Below are 19,276 nucleotides of genomic sequence, written 5' to 3' on the forward strand. Positions count from 1 at the left end.
TCAGTTTTGTTTATTACGAGGGCCCAAAGACTTTTGGGACTACAAACCTAAACATGGCTCAGTATCATTATTCAAAAAGAGTTTTTATTCGATGGGGATGATGCGTCGCTGTTGCACAATGTTACTCAGTCACTAGGACTGGACTTGAATATTTACTGGCTACAGGAACACAGTTTGAACTGATATCAAACACTATTCACTCACTCATGAAGAAGCTCATCAGCAATAGCCACTTGTGGGGATTTCCAGGGTAGAACAGCCCACGAGCTGGTGGCAAGGGATGACAACTTGGCATGCAGCATTATTTGTACATCAATCAGTTGACTGTTTACTGCTGGCTCAAAATATTTAGTTGCTGCCATTATTGTAGCTTTATTTGGCATGGTGTTGAACAACTAGTTGCTATGTCTTGTGTTAGTTGTAACTTGACGTCTCAAACAGCAGTATTTTATTAACAGCAAGTTCTAGTCTGTAAATGGTCAAGTTTGGACACGACAGTGTGACTGATGCGGTCAACCTCACTCTCAGGGGTATCAGGTGTGTCTCAAATTATGAAGCCTGACCTCTCGATCCTCTTGGAACTAGCATGAGCTTTTGTTGGCTGAACAGTGAACCCCTACAGGAAGTCCTCAGTGTAGAACTTGTACATATTGGCTGGTGGAAGCTTGTTACAATTGTTACTTGCCAGCAGACTAATGGCCTGGATGAATCCTACACTGTCCCCAATACCTGGACACAACTTCTTCACCAATGAAAACTAACACTGATCAGTTTTCTTGATGTTTATTTGAATATCATTATATTTTACAAGAAATGGACTTGATTAATATCAATCAGATGTAGAGATTAGTAGTGTGGCAGAAAGAAGAAATGTCCTACATAAGTTTCATCATACCAATCAATATGGCTGCCAACAGCAGACGGACGCTATTACACAACCGAGGAGACAGATCACAGGTTTCAAAATGGAAGAAGGGGACGAGATGGATTATCTCCCTTTACCGAGATATCGTTCCCACTAACAGCAATGATTCTCAGTAAAAGCTCTCTAATTTCCCATGAAAACTACAGCGACCACAGAAGACATTGCTGGAGGGCCTGGCGTCTCCCCTCTTTCAGTTCAAATGTGTGGCAACCCATTACCCAATGTTGTAAGAATGTTTATGATACAAGTAACTATATTCCACTACAGATATATTAAGTGAGTTAATAAAATATAACCATTGGTCTCACAGAGGAATATGCTACCTGACACTGGCTCTGTGTGTCTTGTCATTGGAAATTTGGACTTAACGAAAATCATGAACATATTCTAACCCAGAAAGAACGTGTTGGGATTAAACCAACATACCTAACGAATCAAAAAGCTTTTCTCACGGTAAGAAAGAAAAATTCAACAGTCCATACAGCTTATACACAATAGGAACTAATTAACAATGTAGAATTTAAATCGACAACATGCAAATCAACATATTTCTTGGCACATCAGCTAAACAACTTCATTAATAGGGCTGATTGATAACAAAAGAGTTGCTTTATTTGTCAAGCGTTGCTTCCTCAGCCCTGAAACAACCACATATGAACATTACTCTGTAAGCTTACACAGTACTACATAACATTGCTCCTTGGGAATAACTCCAAGTACCAATCTATTAAGAAAATACTTTATTGATTAACAGCAGTGATCTTAGATTGAGACTGCAATACGTAAGGGAAATATCCGTCCAGCATCAATACGCCAACTTCTGTGAAATATTCATGGTACGCTGTGGGGGATGATGATGTATACATTGTGAGTGAGAATGTGATGATCCGGCCCAAGTCAGAGCACATATTTATCCAAGACATAGAAAAATAAATTAAACATCATATTTATGCAAAGCATGATACATGAAGATAACGTTTATTCTTTTTTTCCAAAACTAGCATGTACCGTTTGCTGAACATAGCTCTCGTCATCTAATGCCATTGCAGACACTGCAAGACACTTGTTTACATCGTGTGTATATAGAATTATTTCTGTGTCTAAGTTTAAACAGGTTACTATTTCCAATGACAATATGGCTAGTGTTATGTAAGGGTTATTCAGTTGGTATATTTAATAGTGCTCTAGTCATTAACAGTACTTCACAGGCCCAACAAACCACAACCTGCCTTCTCAGTGAATACATACATCCAGTCAGTCATAGCTACTTTCATATTACACTGCATGTATGTATTGCTGGTTGGACTAGGAACTGGTGAGTACAGACCTGTCAAGTATTGACAACGTGATGTAGTTACAATGATGAGACTGTGCGTGAGGATACTATCGACATCTAATATTCCCCTTATAGAGAGTAGCATTTGATATGGAGAATACATAGTGGGTGAGTGAGTGAGTATGGTTTTACGCCGCTTGTAGCAATATTCCAGCAATGTCACGGCAGGGGACACCAGAAATGGGCTTCACACATCGTACCCATGTGGGGAATTGAACCCGGGTCGTCGGCGTGAAGAGCAAACACTTAAACAACCTCACCACCCTACATATATAGTTGGGGCATTGGCTGAAAAACACAAACAGCATGTCCTCTAGTGATTACTTTTAAAAGGAGTCGTGTGAGATGGCCTATTTTCTTTTGGTGTGAAAAATATGAGTTACCCAGGTTTGGATGCTTTCGAGAGCAGCGAATACTGCCATCATGCAGGGGAGGTAACACATACAGGGTCTGAGAACCAAGATTATTTTAAGCTGTATTTCAAATGTCAAACTGTTGTTTAGTAGTTTTACATGATAACCCACAGTCATTAGCTATGTACAAGCTATATCATCTGCTTACTACAAAGTATACAGATCTATATTTACAAATAGAAATTTGCCCAGCATAATTTGATATAACCATAATTTCTTGACAGGTGAGGTGGTTTGTTTCCACTAACAATAAATAGATTGTTTCAAATTCATTCATCAAATTTCTAAATTTCTTTAAAAGCATTATTTCAGGCAGTGATTCACTAACCCATTCAATCTACTGCTGCATTACAGGGGATAGATTCAGACTTGTCTTTGTCTGCTCTGAACACATTTGAAGCAAAATGTCTGTACGTAGGTCACGGCGCTTCACAAGACCTTAGTACTTCTGATGACAAACGTTTCATGCATGTTTGAATGGTTTCATGGCTGTAAGTTGACAGTAAGGAAGTGATAATCCTTTGCAGGAATAACAAATTTCCGATTTAACCATCCCCAAATTAGCCAACTATTACAACTCTCAACAGCTGTGACAGCCAAGCATGGTTGTACACTTGGTTCGGTCCAGGAAAGTCATATTTGGTGGTGGTGGTGCAATTTGTAACCAGAACTGGGCCCTTATTCTCGAAACGTTCGTAGCCCGAAGAATTCTTTACTTTGATCGTAGCCAATGTGTTAAGAATGGGCTTAAGAAGTTCGTAGGACTACGAAGGTTTCGAGAATAGCTAGCCTGGTTCTTGAATATACACCTGTCACTGGAAATCTGGTACCGGAAGTAAGCTGGGGCCTGTCTCACATATCACAAGTTGGCTCGCGCAAAGGGAGCCGGGAACCAGCTTAGTGAAGGAAGTAGCACCTCAAGACTTACATGCCCTATGGAGAATGATGTTGATAAACTGGGCTTCAAACCTATACCTTTTTATATGACAACACTATGGCCCTAGGCTTGCCCATTTTCCTAACCTTATCAGAGCGTCTCCTACTGCAGTGAAAGTGAACACCATTTTGAAGGGCCCTAGAGAAGCAGCTTACATGTCTAAATCTTTCAAATCCAGGAGGATCTTAATCAGGCAAATCTAGGATTTGAACCAAGCAGCAGATCCTTGCACCTAAGGGACATAACTCCTCCAGACGTTATGTCTCACTAAGAGTGTAACTTCCACTAGACTACTCTAAATGGATGAATGGATTTGAAACAATACAAAGTGGTTACTGACAGTATATGACAAGTACAACAGGTTCAGAGATTAAAATGAACACATATAAAAACAAGAAAGAAATATACAGCCAAAAATGTAGAATTTTGCACACAATACAAAATTATTTCTATCATACATTGTTAGATATATACTGTACACATTAATGAAATCGTCTCCATATATACATTATTAAATCAAAAATAAAATATATGTGTAGCACAGGACTGTGGCAGACATAATTTGCTCCAAATATTAACACAACAGATGTTTACACAATGTGCATCACATAGTATAGCTTGGAGTGAAAGCTACATAATATATCTCTCTCTAGTTTGTTATATACATAAATAAGATCTGACAGATATGATATGTTTCAATGTTTCACGTTTCCACACCTTTTCATTTCATCCATCCATCTTTCCTGTAATCTGAAATCTTTGGATACACACACAGTAGGGGCGAAACAAAGAGTCACGATAACAGTTATATCACTATACAGAAAGATTAACCCTAGTCGATAAGTTCAATAATGTACTGAAATTACCCTGCACAGCCAAAAATTACTTCTATACTGAAAACTATGTATCATTTAGTATCGATAGAGCAACTTCCAACTCAATAGTTCAGCGAAATGTGAAATATTTGTCAATCAACTCATTACACTGGACAAACATTCCAGTGATCTGCGATACAATTGTCATAATGAAATTTGATGAATCTGTGAATCGCCCCAACCCTAAAACATAGAAGGACAAATCTTCCAAATTTAACAACAGCACACAATATGCCACTTTAGAAATACTAATTTGTTGCCAAGGGAACATATTTTTGCTGCATATTCAGGGAAAGATGGTATATTTCGTCAAGACTTCACTGTTACACAAGTGGATGTTTGTGTGCTAATAAAACAGTAGCCATTTAATTTCCCAACAGAGTGTTTTCAAAACTTGTATTTAAAAAAATAATGTGGACTGAAATTAACTTGGTGAAACAAACTCAAAATTGAATATTGCCAACAAAATATAACCATACACAAGAAAGGATATAATAGGAAAACTGTAGAAGTAATGGCTGCTGCTGCGTGTAACCATAGCAACAGCTTCCATCACTGTCTGTAACCCTAGTGACAGCTTCCACCACTGTGTAATAAACCAAAAAGTGCGTAACCATAGTACCACCAATGTAACCAGTGACAAGTGGCGCTATGTGTTACCAACTACAATGATCAAGTTGAGGTTTGAAAGCCACTTTGAAACTAGGTGAGTAACCGTAGCAACAGCTTCCAACAATGTGAGTAACTAAAGTGACATTTGACCAGTCAGTTGAAATTGAAACGAAAGAAGATTTTTCCCAAACCCCAGACACATACTAAGAAACAGATGCAGCTATTGGCACAAGGTGGCTAAATACGTCTCATAAATAAACCTATAGATACAGAACGATTCATATGACACAGGTGCGTCGGAGCTGCAGGATTCACATTTACAGCATTAGCGTGGCAAAAAATACACCTGAAAAATCCATTTCAGAATTTCTATCCCTACCATAGTCACTTCGCTTTAACTTTGAACTTGCAACCATGGAGGCTGTTCAGTTGAACCTACTGGCTCGAAGTACTTTGAAGTGCTGTTTGTAACCCTGGCTCTTAGAAACGAGTATTTTAGGTAGGAAATTAATCTGTCCAAACCTTGCCATATGCAATGGAAATCTACACAGTGGATTTAAGTGACGGACCGAGAAAGAGGTATCTCAATATGATAATACTGGAATGCACTACCAATACAAATGGGTGAGAGTTATCCCCCTTACATACATTCACTTAACTCTGGTGTACCATGGACTACGCGTCGTTACATGATCTGCTATACTACGATATCACTGATTCATTGGAATACACATGTGCATGAAATACGTATACTGCTGTTATAATACACTGCAGTCAGGTTAACAATGGAGTTTACTTTGAGGGTACCTATATGTTAGTATGGAATACAACATACACTCTTCCTCTGGAGAAGAGGTGGTGTTAGTAACTTAATTGGCCATATTGTTTCCTTCACAGACAGGAACCTGAGTGTGGTCACACACGGGCTGATGAACACCAGGTTCCCACAGAAGGTTGAGGTTTCGTTCGCTGCCAACAACGTCTTGTGTACACCTCATGCCAGATGTAGAAATATCCAACACAAAAAATTTGCTTTAAACATAAACTCATCACTGGAGCGCAAATACAAGCTGTAGTGGGCTTTGTGTCCAACTGTGATTGTCGAGGATGATCTGATCTGTCAGGTCAAAATGAGGATCTCTTTGTAGTCACGACATCAGGGTCTGATCTACCAGGTCACTTTGAGGATCTCTGTAAGCAGGGCATCAGGATCTGACAGACCAGGTCACTTTGAGGATCTCTCTGTAAGCAGGGCATCAGGATCTGATCTACCAGGTCACTTTGTGGATCTCTCTGTAAGCAGGGCATCAGGATCTGACAGACCAGGTTACTTTGAGGATCTCTCTGTAAGCAGGGCATCAGGATCTCATCTACCAGGTCACTTTGTGGATCTCTCTGTAAGCAGGGCATCAGGATCTGATCTACTAGGTCACTTTGAGGATCTTTCTGTAAGCAGGGCATCAGGATCTGATCTACCAGGTCACTTTGAGGATCTCTCTGTAAGCAGGGCATCAGGATCTGATCTACCAGGTCACTTTGAGGATCTCTCTGTAAGCAGGGCATCAGAATCTGACAGACCAGGTCACTTTGAGGATCTCTCTGTAAGCAGGGCATCAGGATCTCATCTACCAGGTCACTTTGTGGATCTCTCTGTAAGCAGGGCATCAGGATCTGACAGACCAGGTTACTTTGAGGATCTCTCTGTAAACAGGGCATCAGGATCTGATCTACCAGATCTTAACGATGATTCTTTTTATTCATGGCAACAGGATCTGATCCATCAGGTCACCATTACGATCTCTATAAGCATGACATCAGCATCTGATCTATCCCTCCTCTCACAAAGTGCAACAAATGGAATCAATGAAAAAATCTATATTGGAAGATCTCAAGCTCATGTTTGGTCAGCATTCACACCATGGCACAATTCCACATGATCAAGCACAAATACATCTTGTGAATATTAGAAAGGAAACCTTTAGAAACCTCTTTCCATTGCCATAACAGTTCAACAAGTACTGCTCCAACAAAACCTGTAGGAAACCTAATAACGAGCACTCTACCCTTTGAACTGAACTGTTTCCATGGTATTGCGCTTTCTGCTGTTTCAGGGGACACAACTCCTATACAGGGGATATAACTCCTCCTCATCACCAACAAGCTGATGAAGATGAAACCGTGGGCAATACAGAACACAATCCAGGAACCCTCTACAGGATCTCTGGCTATTCTGGAGCGATGACATCGGCTGCTACTAAGTTTAGGAATGGTGTCGGTAGATGCAGACTGTTCATGCAATGTTCAGTTGATGAGCTCAGTCAGTCCAGCATCAAGTCAGTAGTTGGCGTAGTAGTATCATGGAATTGTCTATATACAGAGCAACAACAGTGCAGTAGAAATTGTTACAGTTGCCCATTCAAGTTGGTCCTAGGAAGGTCTGCAAAGGAAATAATAACTTGTAAACATGTGTTTTTAGCATTAGTGAGTGAGTTTAGTTTTACGCCGCACTCAGCAATATAAGCTATGTGTAGACGGTCTGCAAATAATCGAGTTTGGACCAGTCAATCTAGTGATCAACAGGATGAGCATCAATCTGAGCATTGCAGATACGATGACATGTGTGAACCAAGTCAGCGAGCCTGACCACCCGATCCTGTTAGTTGCCTCTTATGACAAGCTTGGGATACTGAAGATCAATTCTAACCCTGATCTTCATGGGTAATTCAGCTAATTACATAACAGAAGAATTACATAATGTCAGAGAATAAAATGTGTCAGAATCACTGGATTATGTGATCCATATTTGATTACAGTATACTATGTTTATAATGAACACACTTCTAACAAACTGATGGATATAACTTTATTTGGGTACTGGTCATTTGAGTATATTTTGTAAAATTCTTACAACGAATACAGTTATACTGAACAAAAATTAGTGGTATCTTTGAGTTTGTTAGTATCATAGTTTACTGAAATCCAATCTGAACAAGATAATCCAGTGATTTACTGTATAAGCATCAACTTACACATTCAGCTCACTATGACATATCTGCAACCAAGTCAGCAAACCTGATCAAACATCTAGCTTCTTACAACAAGCATGGGTTGCCGTTGCTGTTGACCATTTCTAAACCAGAGCCCTGATCCACAAATTATCCGCAGTGCTACAAGCTAATGTAACTATGTAAGTTATTGTTGGCGAATGAATATTGTAGTGCTACAAGCACTTTGTGGATCGGTCCCAGATCAGCAAGGGGCTCCAAGCAATGGATTTGCCTCTTTATAATTAACACCCTGCAGATAATCCAGTGGTTCACTGCATGAGCATCGATCTATGCATTCAGCATACTATGACAAGCTGCAGTGAATTAGTGAGTGAGTGAGTGAGTGAGCTGGGTAAACACCGCTTTTAGCAATATTCCAGTAATATCAAGCCAGGGGACACCAAAAAATGGGCTTCACACATTGTGCCCATGTGGGGAATTGACCCCGGGTCTTCAGCGTGATGAGCGTATGCTTTAACCACTAGGCTACCCCACCACCCCTGACATGTGGGGTAAGCAAGTCAGCAAACCTGATCAAACCTGTTAGCCTCTTACAACAAGCATTAGTTGCTGAACCATTTCTAACCTCTAATCTCAATCTCCATGGGGAGGAGCCCCATGAATGCAATGAATTTGCCTCTTTAGATTTAACACTGATATATATGTGCTCTCACCTTTTGACTTTGTCCACTGCCCGTCTAATGTCCATTTCACTCAAAGACGGTGTCCCTAAACGATTGAGTATCCCAGAGATGAGGTCATCTGCCAGCCCTGGACATGACTTCTCAGCCAGATCAAATGCATTCTGCAACTCATCAATGGCCTCCGTTTTCTGGACGGGACGTCCAAGACGCCTGTACTCATCACGGTAGTCGTCTTTCAGCTGTGAGGGCCAGATCAGGAATTAATGGAATGCACAGGTAAAAGTTAACATGGTAAGAGAGAAGTTGATGAAAAACGAAGGATCAATTTCATTATGGCCTCATACTAGTGGTGGTCCGATTAATTGAAATAATCGAAGATTGGTCGCAGTGACTAAACGACCAAGCAATCGATCATGTTTTCTCATAATCGAACACAAACAATTCTGGAACACTTGTTTGCATTAACATTATTTTTCACAAGGTTGGTTTTGTCTGTTACATTTCATGACCACTACAAGCTCGTTCCAAGTCATGATTGAATTTATCTTCAAGACTCCAAGAAATTAATGTTCCTAACCTACTAGTCATCCTTTAAAGATGTGAAATTTGCCAATGCCTTTTGTGCAATTTGCAAAAACACCAAAGAACTACAGGGTTTTTTCTTTATTTTATTTGTCCATTAACAAACATAATCAGGAAAATTTCATAAATGACGCTAACCAATTATTTTCGATGATTGATCGGTTGTTATGAACCAATCATTAATTATGAGATTTGACCAATTCCCAGCACTACCTCATACGATGTGAACAGTCATTTTGTCCAGCCAATACGAACCTTGTCAATATTGATTTAAGTTTCATAATATGCTTAGCCGACAATGCGGAGGTTGGTTTGTATGTTGTTTAGCGTTATACTCAGCAATATTCCAGCTATATGGCGTCAGTTTGTAAATAATCAAGTCTGGACCAGACAATCAGTTTAGGATACGATGACGTGTCAACCAAGTCAGCGAGCCTGACCACCTGATGCTGTTAGCCGTCCCTTACGACAGACAATTCTAACTCGAATCTTCACAGGTCGAACAGTGAGGTGAAGCCAACTCACCTGAGAGAGTGTGGGGTGTATCGCACATGTGAGAGTAGCTGACGGTGAAGGTCGGATGTCATTTTCCTTCTGCCGGGGTGGCTGGGGTGCATGCTGCTTGGCTTGCTGTAAGTTAAGAGCATTGTTTTGTTAGGATCACTGACAACAGACCTCATTAGATACTCATCTCTTACAGAAGGTAATAGCATGTCGGCAACATCTTTTGTCGCTTTTATGGAAGTGGATGTATGGATCATATAAGCTGAAAATAAACATTTTTTACACATTTGACACCACACTGACATTTGTAGAGCTATATTTACACAGAAAGCTCTCATATTCAAATAAATGAGTACTTGCAAAATTAAAGAAAAATCTTGAAGTTAAAGAAAAAGAAAAGACTGGAAATATTACCTTCTTTCCAGTCACATATAAGTGTTGCATAATATGTATTGCCTTGCCTTTCACCATTAACTATCAGACAGTATATGATATATATATATTAACAGAAATATGCAGTCTTCAGCAGTATCTTACCAAAGTCCTCTTCAAGTAGAAAACATCCCATTACATAATCACATTATATTTTTACCTTATATTAATGTATTCTCATCAAATCTTCTTATTTACCAATGTAATCTTCAAATGTTCAAGTTTTTCTTTTATCCATCCCAACTTGACACACAATCAGCCCATCTTGACATACACCCAGCCCATCTTGACACACACTCAACCCATCTTGACACACACTCAGTCCATCTTGACACACACCCAGCCCATCACCCAGTTGACACACACCCAGCCCATCTTGACACACACCCAGCCCATCTTGACACACACCCAGCCCATCTTGACATACACCCAGCCCATCTTGACATACACTCATCCCATCTTGACACACACCCAGCCCATCTTGACGTACACTCATCCCATCTTGACATACACCCAGCCCATCTTGACAGACTCAGCCCATCTTGTCATAGACCCAGCCCATCTTGATGTACACTCAGCCCATCTTGACGCACACATCCAGCCAATATTGACATACACCCAGCCCATCTTGACGTACACTCAGCCCATCTTGACATACACCCAGCTCATCTTGACGTACACCCGGCCAATCTTGACATACACCCGGTCCATCTTGACGTACACCCAGCCCATCTTGACATACACCCAGCCCATCTTGACGTACACCCGGTCCATCTTGACGTACACCCAGCCCATCTTGACATACACCCGGCCCATCTTGACATACACCCGGTCCATCTTGACTTACACCCGGCCCATCTTGACGTACACCCAGCCCATCTTGATGTACACCCAGCCCATCTTGACGTACACCCAGCCCATCTTGACGTACACCCGGCCCATCTTGATATACACCCAGCCCTTCTTGACATACACCCAGCCCATCTTGACGTACATCCAGCCCATCTTGACGTACACCCAGCTCATTTCGACAGACTCAGCCCATCTTGACATACACAAAGCCCATCTTGACCCACACCCAGCCCATCTTGACATAGACCCAGCCCTTCTTGACATAGACCCAGCCCATCTTGACATACACCTGGCCCATCTTGACGTACACCCAGCCCATCTTGACATACACCCAGCCCAGCCCATCTTGACGTACACCCAGCCCATCTTGACTTACACCCAACCCATCTTGATGTACACCCAGCCCATCTTGACATAGACCCAGCCCATCTTGACATGGACCCATCCCATATTGACATTCACTCATCCCATATTGACATAGACCAATCCCATCTTGACATACACTCATCCCATCTTGACATAGACCAATCCCATCTTGACATAGACCAATCCCATCTTGACATACACCCATCCAAACCTAAAGCTATCTAGATACACACATATGGCTGGTGCTTTCTTCACATCACCAATGGCATATCCTGACAAATGCACGCTCTAGCTTTCTACACACCCACTTCACATCCTGTTACAGGTGCTTTTTCCAGATTCCACACACCCACTTCACACCCGGACAGAGCATCACCTTAAACTGCGGGACAGTTTCAGGAAGAGCATCATTTGGGTCACATTTCTATAGAAGTATATATTCCCAACACCCTCTATAAGAAATACCACAAAAGAGTCACAAACTGACCACACTAAAATACAAGGTCATCAACATAGTTGATTCAGAATTCATCTCAGCATTGTATGAACCGCAGCTGAACTACTGAATTAAAAAAGAATGATCTAGCACTCCCTCCACAACTAAAGTTCACATGTACTTTTACAAACTTCTCACACCAATGACAATTGCATTAGCTCACTGACAAAGATTTTCAAAGACTACTTCCATGAACTGACTTCACCTCAATAGAGAAGCTTAATGTTACCACACCCAACCCAAACTAAATGCATTCAGCTTCATTGATCGCCTGTCAAGTCTGTGAACACAATGAATGAACACGAGGACCTGTGATGGTCTGTGTGTTGTGTTGTGTGGGTATATGGGTTTAGTATGTTAAGCAGCTGACTGAGAAGTATACAGGTTGTAAGGTTGTTAGTGCAAGGAGTACATGTTTTTCGGAAGCATAGATGTACGTTGGACAACAGACGGAATGTAGAAATAGAACTAGCTGACTGTCTGCCTGCCCATGTTGGACAATAAGGCTGACTGAAATACCACTGTTTTACAGACCAACCTTGCAATTCACTTATAATACAGATTTTTATTAAAATTCACCAAAATTATGTTTTGAATAATAGCGACCAATCTTTGTAAAGGGTTAAAAAGGAATAATTCTATCAAGAACATAACGCTATAGTTAGCTGACGAACAAGCTTTGAACAGCGGTGAGATGAAATAAGTCTGTAAAGCTATCTTTTCAGTGCAAGACTGAAATCCTATATGCTGTCGATTAGTGACCCTTGAAAGATATTCTGCAAGACATGTTACACAAAAACAGCAGCTAGAGAATGATCGTGGTAATAGTCTTAAATTGTGCGAAACATTTCACAGGGAAGATAGAAAACTGTGAGATTGTTGATTGTGATAGGGTCTTAGCTTTTGTTTAAACACAGTTGTGTAACTTTCTCTCTGTTCATTTGTGTAAGATATGATGAACAGACACCGGTTTTGCTAGTATAAAATGGTCTACAAGGGAGGTCACTCTTACCTGACCCATAACACTGATCCACAAAATGATATTATTATATACCACTACTCTAAAGCACATATCAATGGCTGATGTATAACTGCCAAGATTTCTATGTATACAAATTTTCAAAGACGTGTAGAAGAACCAGTATGAAATCATGTAGTTGTGTAGGGTTTGTGAATACACAGCCGCCAACTTTCCTGAAACTACAAATAGTACTTTGTTACGATCTTGTGATCAGCCATCACTGCCCAACAATATGACGTGATTCCGAAACTCAGATGATAATTTTACACTTATTGTCTATTTAGGCTACAGAAACTGTCCATAAGACAAATGGAGCTGTTTAGATAATAGAATTGATAGATGCAACACCATAAATAGCTTTAATATCCGTTGATAAATGCGTGCATGAGAGGCTAAACAAAGACATCACTTTACCAATGTCGTAAAATTTCAGCTTTTGGTTACTGGACCTATAAATTGTCATAATATTCATATGAATTTTAAAATAATAACCTATCATTCTTATGAAATTAAAAATATGTCCTGTTTTCATATTTCAAGTCGTAACAAATACGAAATGTTGGGAACAGTTGGCAGCGATATGAGTGTACAAGGGGTGAGAGCATGCAGTGCTGCAACCAGGCAGACAGTGGACGTCCCAGCGCCAACATTCTGGATGTACAACGATGCAAGCGGGAACCTGATGGCGAGGACCAGTTGGTTGGCTAGAGCAGGATACATGTACATGCGGACAAAAAAACAACTTACACTTGAATACCCATGAGGTGGATGGACATACTGAGGTGGCTGCCGCGGGGTAGCCCGGGGATTGGATTGGCTATTGTTTGGAATATCGTATTGAGATTTAGGCCTCATGTCGTAACGCTGAAGGCAAATTGAACAGTTGTTAGCCAGGAAAATGGACGCCACAGCTATCATTTAATGCCGATCACGATATTCTCTAGAAATTTCACCAAACAAGTTTCTGTTACAATGAAAATGAATTTATTTGTTGAGGAATTGATAAGTTTTGCACACTTTATCTAAAAAAAGGCAAAAGATGAAATTCCAAAGGGTCTTTCATTAATTTATTTGATGAGTTTTTGAACACTTTATCCAACAGAATGGTAATAGTTGGAGCTATCCAACAGGAGTTATCTCCCCTGTGACTTACTTCCTGTTGAGGGGGTGTGTTATATTTGGGTGGTGAGACGGGCTGAGCAATGTCCGACCGACTACGGAGATGTTTAGAGCCTGGGGACTGGAAGAAGATAAACCGGTCAAAATGCGAAAAAATACCACAACCACAATGAACTCCCCATATACAGAGCTAACGGTGAGACACAGTACTGCGAGGTTACTGCTCTACTATGATGTGATTGGTTAATGACAATAGTGTTACATGGGCTTACACAAAGCTACAACATTCAACAAGTCTACGACATCGTACAGGTCATGCCCTACAATATAAGAAAACACATATTGCATAAAAAAAGAAAAATTAAGTAGAAAGTAATAAATAACTTAACCAAGACAGAATGAGAGAAAATTTACATAGAAACTAATTCTTGGATAATTGTGACTTTAACAATATGGATTTACAATGAATTTACTGGGGGAAGGTGACTGAATCTTGTGATACAAAGAAACTCCCGTGCAGATATTGGCAGGGTCAATTCTTCACAAAGCAAGCAACCATGTAGCTATCTACTGCAACTAGACACAGGTGGGAGCTTGTACAACATGACTAGCTTGTCTTGACAACATGTTGAACAACACTGGACATGCTGATGATAACATAGTAACTACTGTACCATGGATGATATTGTGTATGTAGATGGTAACAAGGATTATCTTGTACATTGTATAAAAATGGGTATGCAGATTGTAACAATGATTATCCTGTACATTGTATAACAATGGGTATGTAGATTGTAACAATGATTATCTTGTACATTGTATAAAAATGGGTATGCAGATGGTAACAATGATTATCTTGTACACTGTATAACAATGGGTATGTAGATGGTAACAATGATTATCTTGTACACTGTATAACAATGGGTATGTAAATTGTAACAATGATTATCTTGTACATTGTATAACAATGGGTATGTAGATTGTAACAATGATTATCTTGTACATTGTATAACAATGGGTATGTAGATTGTAACAATGATTATCTTGTACACTGTATAACAATGGGTATGTAGATGGTAACAATGATTATCTTGTACATTGTATAACAATGGGTATGTAGATGGTAACAATGATTATCTTGTACACTGTATAACAATGGGTATGTAGATGGTAACAATGATTATCTTGTACATTGTATAACACTGGGTATGTAGATTGTAACAATGATTATCTTGTACATTGTATAACAATGGGTATGTAGATTGTAACAATGATTATCTTGTACATTGTATAACACTGACTGACTGACTGAGTTTGGTTTTACGCCGCTTTTAGCAATATTCCAGCAACATCACGGCGGGGGACACCAGAAATGGGCTTCACACATTGTACCCATGTGGGGATTCGAACCCGGGTCTTCGGCGTGACGAGCCAACGCTTTAACCATTAGGCTACCCCACCGCCCACATTGTATAACAATGGGTATGTAGATGGTAACAATGATTATCTTGTACATTGTATAACAATGGGTATGTAGATTGTAACAATGATTATCTTGTACAATGTATAACACTGGGTATGTAGATGATATTATTGATTAACCTGTACATTGTATAACATTTGGTATGTAGATGGTAACAATGATTATCTTGTACATTGTATAACAATGGGTATGTAGATTGTAACAATGATTATCTTGTACAATGTATAACAATGGGTATGTAGATGATAGCATGCATTATACTTTGCAAAGTAACAATGGGTATGTGGTTGGTAACACTGATTATCCTGTACAATGTATAACACTGAGGATTATGATATTGATCATACTTCACTATGTGTTAATGTGGGTATGTAGATGGGTAACACTGATTATAGATGCTAATATATCTACAAATGACACAATGTTAAAATACTTGATAACCCTGATGTCAGTGATGAAGAACAAGATGAAGAATTAGGCAATGGTTAAAACAGATGGAAACTCACCCAAAGAAAACCAGTCGACAGCAAACAAAATGTGAAATATTGCAAACAAGACACAAATAAAATTAAGAGACAGCACTCATAAAGTCTCTTTCGCAATGATTAAAAACCTGCCTCATTTTAAAAGGAGACTGCTACAAACCAATTGCATTTTGCCTGTAATTTGTGTGGCTATTTCTATCTCACATTCCATAGTTTGTTTGCCCTCTGTCAGTTTTTTTGGGAAAGCTGAAGATGGTTATGACAAAAAGATAGCACTTGTAGGATTAAATATCATAACTTTTCTACACTTTAGTAATGTCACCCAAATTCTATAGACTGGGTGCTTTTTCATTTTTTTAAAAAAATGACTGACTGACTGACTGACTGAGTTTGGTTTTACGCGCTTTTAGCAATATTCCAGCAACATCACGGCGGGGGACACCAGAAATGGGCTTCACACATTGTACCCATGTGGGGATTCGAACCCGTGTCTTCGGCGTGGCGAGCCAACGCTTTAACCACTAGGCTACCCCACCACCCCTAAAAAAATGATGACTGTCCCATAAACATGGCAGCCTGAATTGAGGAGGATTCCAGACAGCATTCCTGCAACGGTTTTCCAGACACTACATTCCTCCATCACTGTGAATACATACTGCCAGATATTATGTACTTGCTTTCTTAACTAACAAATCAAATGAATGCCTGCTTCAAGGAAGAGGGAAACTAGCAAACATCCTGACCAATGAGCACTCATGTTACATAGGTAAGAATACAAAAAAGGTCGGAAGAGATGTAGGTTCCGAAAGAAGTTGGCACAGGTATTTCTGCAAATGCAGTGAGTGACCTCAAGACTGGTAGTTTGATTTATCCATGATAATTAGAATAATATCAGAGCACACTTTGTAATATTATTTACTTTATCAAAAAGGCGAATGTTGGATACTCAACAATAGGGAGTGAGTGAGTTTGGTTTTATGGCGCTTTTAACAGTATTCCAGCAACATCACAGCGGGGGACACCCAAAATAGGCTTCACACATTGAACCCATGTGGGGAATCGAACCTGGGTCTATGGCGTGCCGAGCGAATGATTTAACCACTTGGCTACCCCACAGCCCTTTTGACAATAGGCACAAGTGACCCCTATATTGAGTGTTATAGGTATGTATTCAGTGACAGAGGAGCGTAGTGTACACAAACCCGTGAAGTTGCATTCCAGAAGAAGGTTCCATAAGTGATATATTGTCATTAACACCTGGAACCATCTCACTTCATCCATGAAAGCATGATGCTGTACAACAACATGGTGACTCAAAAATAAGTGGGTAACAGTTTCAGTGATTAAGGAGAAGAAGTATTAAGGTAAAATCATAAATCATTTCACATTGCAAGGAAGGAAGCGTTGGTAAAGGCATAGTGTAAACAAGCTTTTATTGCAATCTTTAATTTAAAAAAAGTTTACTTCAATCAAGCAATGACTTAAAAGATGCAGTGAAAAGTTTAGCAAAAAGGCTTGAAAAGCAAATGTAAGCTGGCAATTTGAAAACATTGCTATGCATTATAACATTATCTGTGAAACACAATTGAACACAAATGTCAACACAAACAGATGCAAAATATTGGGCCACAGTGTGGCAAGGGTAAAATTTGGTTAACTTACGAAATCATTTTGGGACTCTGTCAAAACAGGGGCAGACTCACTTCGACCATGATTAACTTGACCAGCACTGACATGCTAGAAGAGAGCAGCAAGATATGTCAACACTAGTTCATGCCCTGGGGGGGGGGGTGTCAATGGGTGGGGTGGAGGAAACAGGAACAGAAAAAGAGAAAACACACACAGGGCACAATGGGAGGGCAATAAGACACATATTGATTTTGTTAGATTTAGAAGAAAAACAAATTCAATCACCACATTTACTAACTTAAATGATCAAAACTTCAAATCATGAAATGAAAACGATTAATCCCCCAAATAATACAGCAAAACGTGAGCGAGCTGACTTTAATGCTCCAACAAAACATGATTCCAGTTATTAGGTCACAGCTGGTCAGCTCCTGTGGGATGATAAACCATGAATATTGTGCTGACACACAGGCTGGATTGAAGCATTCACATTAATATAACCAAATTTCCTGTTGAATTAGTTAAAATTACTACTAACAGGCACATTACGGTTTTTATAGCATCTGTATTGCTTGTGACAACATCTCAGTTGAAACCTTCAACTGAGACTCATTCCACGAGATTTCAGTGCTAAGGCAATTGTATCTCATGTATTAAACACAGACTAAGACAGCTGTGGAACCAAGGCAGCTTTGAAGAACAGGAGCCTGTGTCAAGACATTCTTTGCTTTCATGTCCGACCTTGCTGTCCAGTACCATGGTCTCTAACCACATGGGATCTTAGCACTGAGATCATGGTAACTCCCACGCTTGAACATAGACATGGGGGAGTCATATGCTCAGATGGCCTTGAGAGACAGATCTTAGCACTGAGATCATGGTAACTCCCATGCTTTAACATAGACATGGGGGAGTCATATGCTCAGATGGCCTTGAGAGACAGATCTTAGCACTGAGATCATGGTAACTCCCATGCTTTAACATAGACATGGGGGAGTCATATGCTAAGATGGCCTTGAGAGACAGATCTTAGCACTGAGATCATGGTAACTCCCATGCTTTAACATAGACATGGGGGAGTCATATGCTCAGATGGCCTTGAGAGACAGATCTTAGCACTGAGATCATGGTAACTCCCATGCTTTAACATAGACATGGGGGAGTCATATGCTCAGATGGCCTTGAGAGACAGATCTTAGCACTGAGATCATGGTAACTCCCATGCTTTAACATAGACATGGGGGAGTCATATGCTAAGATGGCCTTGAGAGACAGATCTTAGTACTGAGATCATGGTAACTCCCATGCTTTAACATAGACATGGGGGAGTCATATGCTCAGATGGCCTTGAGAGACAGATCTTAGCACTGAGATCATGGTAACTCCCATGCTTTAACATAGACATGGGGGAGTCATATGCTAAGATGGCCTTGAGAGACAGATCTTAGCACTGAGATCATGGTAACTCCCATGCTTTAACATAGACATGGGGGAGTCATGTGCTAAGATGGCTTTGGG

At 40.0% G+C, this 19,276-nt stretch overlaps 2 protein-coding genes across 9 annotated transcripts in view; both read right to left on the reverse strand.

Annotated features, from left to right (window-relative positions):
- Positions 1-5,589: 5,589 nt before the first annotated feature.
- LOC124291213 lies at positions 5,590-6,929 on the reverse strand. 3 transcript variants are annotated; one of them, XM_046728156.1, is made up of 2 exons: positions 6,875-6,929; positions 5,590-6,773 (listed from the first exon to the last, which is right to left on the reverse strand). In XM_046728156.1, the coding sequence occupies exons 1-2, from the start codon at positions 6,877-6,879 to the stop codon at positions 6,275-6,277; spliced, it is 504 nt and encodes a 167-aa protein (XP_046584112.1). In that variant the 5' UTR covers positions 6,880-6,929; the 3' UTR covers positions 5,590-6,274. The 3 variants fall into 3 exon arrangements, with proteins under 3 accessions (XP_046584112.1, XP_046584111.1, XP_046584110.1); XM_046728155.1 differs by having other exon boundaries at positions 5,590-6,755; positions 6,857-6,925; XM_046728154.1 differs by lacking the exon at positions 6,875-6,929 and having other exon boundaries at positions 5,590-6,284; positions 6,334-6,814.
- Positions 6,930-6,958: 29 nt separating this feature from the next.
- The window catches only part of LOC124291212 (serine/threonine-protein kinase 26-like), an 84,873-nt gene continuing 72,555 nt past the window's right edge, over positions 6,959-19,276 (reverse strand). For 5 of the 6 annotated variants that reach the window (XM_046728149.1, XM_046728150.1, XM_046728148.1 and 2 more), the window contains 6 exons: positions 17,792-17,866; positions 14,196-14,282; positions 13,790-13,906; positions 9,897-10,001; positions 8,820-9,028; positions 6,959-7,535 (listed from right to left, as the gene is read on the reverse strand). In XM_046728149.1, the coding sequence (XP_046584105.1) occupies positions 7,526-7,535; positions 8,820-9,028; positions 9,897-10,001; positions 13,790-13,906; positions 14,196-14,282; positions 17,792-17,866 (603 nt within the window). In that variant the 3' untranslated portion in view covers positions 6,959-7,525. The remainder of the gene's footprint in view (positions 7,536-8,819; positions 9,029-9,896; positions 10,002-13,789; positions 13,907-14,195; positions 14,283-17,791; positions 17,867-19,276) is intronic. The other variant, XM_046728153.1, reaches the window with a different exon arrangement.

This window comes from Haliotis rubra, unplaced genomic scaffold (genome assembly GCF_003918875.1).
Source record: "Haliotis rubra isolate DU_JTF1 unplaced genomic scaffold, ASM391887v1 Scf486, whole genome shotgun sequence".
Lineage (NCBI taxonomy): Eukaryota > Metazoa > Mollusca > Gastropoda > Lepetellida > Haliotidae > Haliotis > Haliotis rubra.

Coding starts and splice junctions, on each gene's coding strand:
- LOC124291213 (XM_046728154.1), bottom strand. CDS start 6,814: ATGCCCTGTTTACAGAGAGATCCTCAAAGTAACCTGGTCTGTCAGATC. Junction 6,285..6,333: donor GCCCTGCTTACAGAGAGATC/CTCAAAGTGACC, acceptor CTTACAGAGATC/CTCAAAGTGACCTGGTAGAT.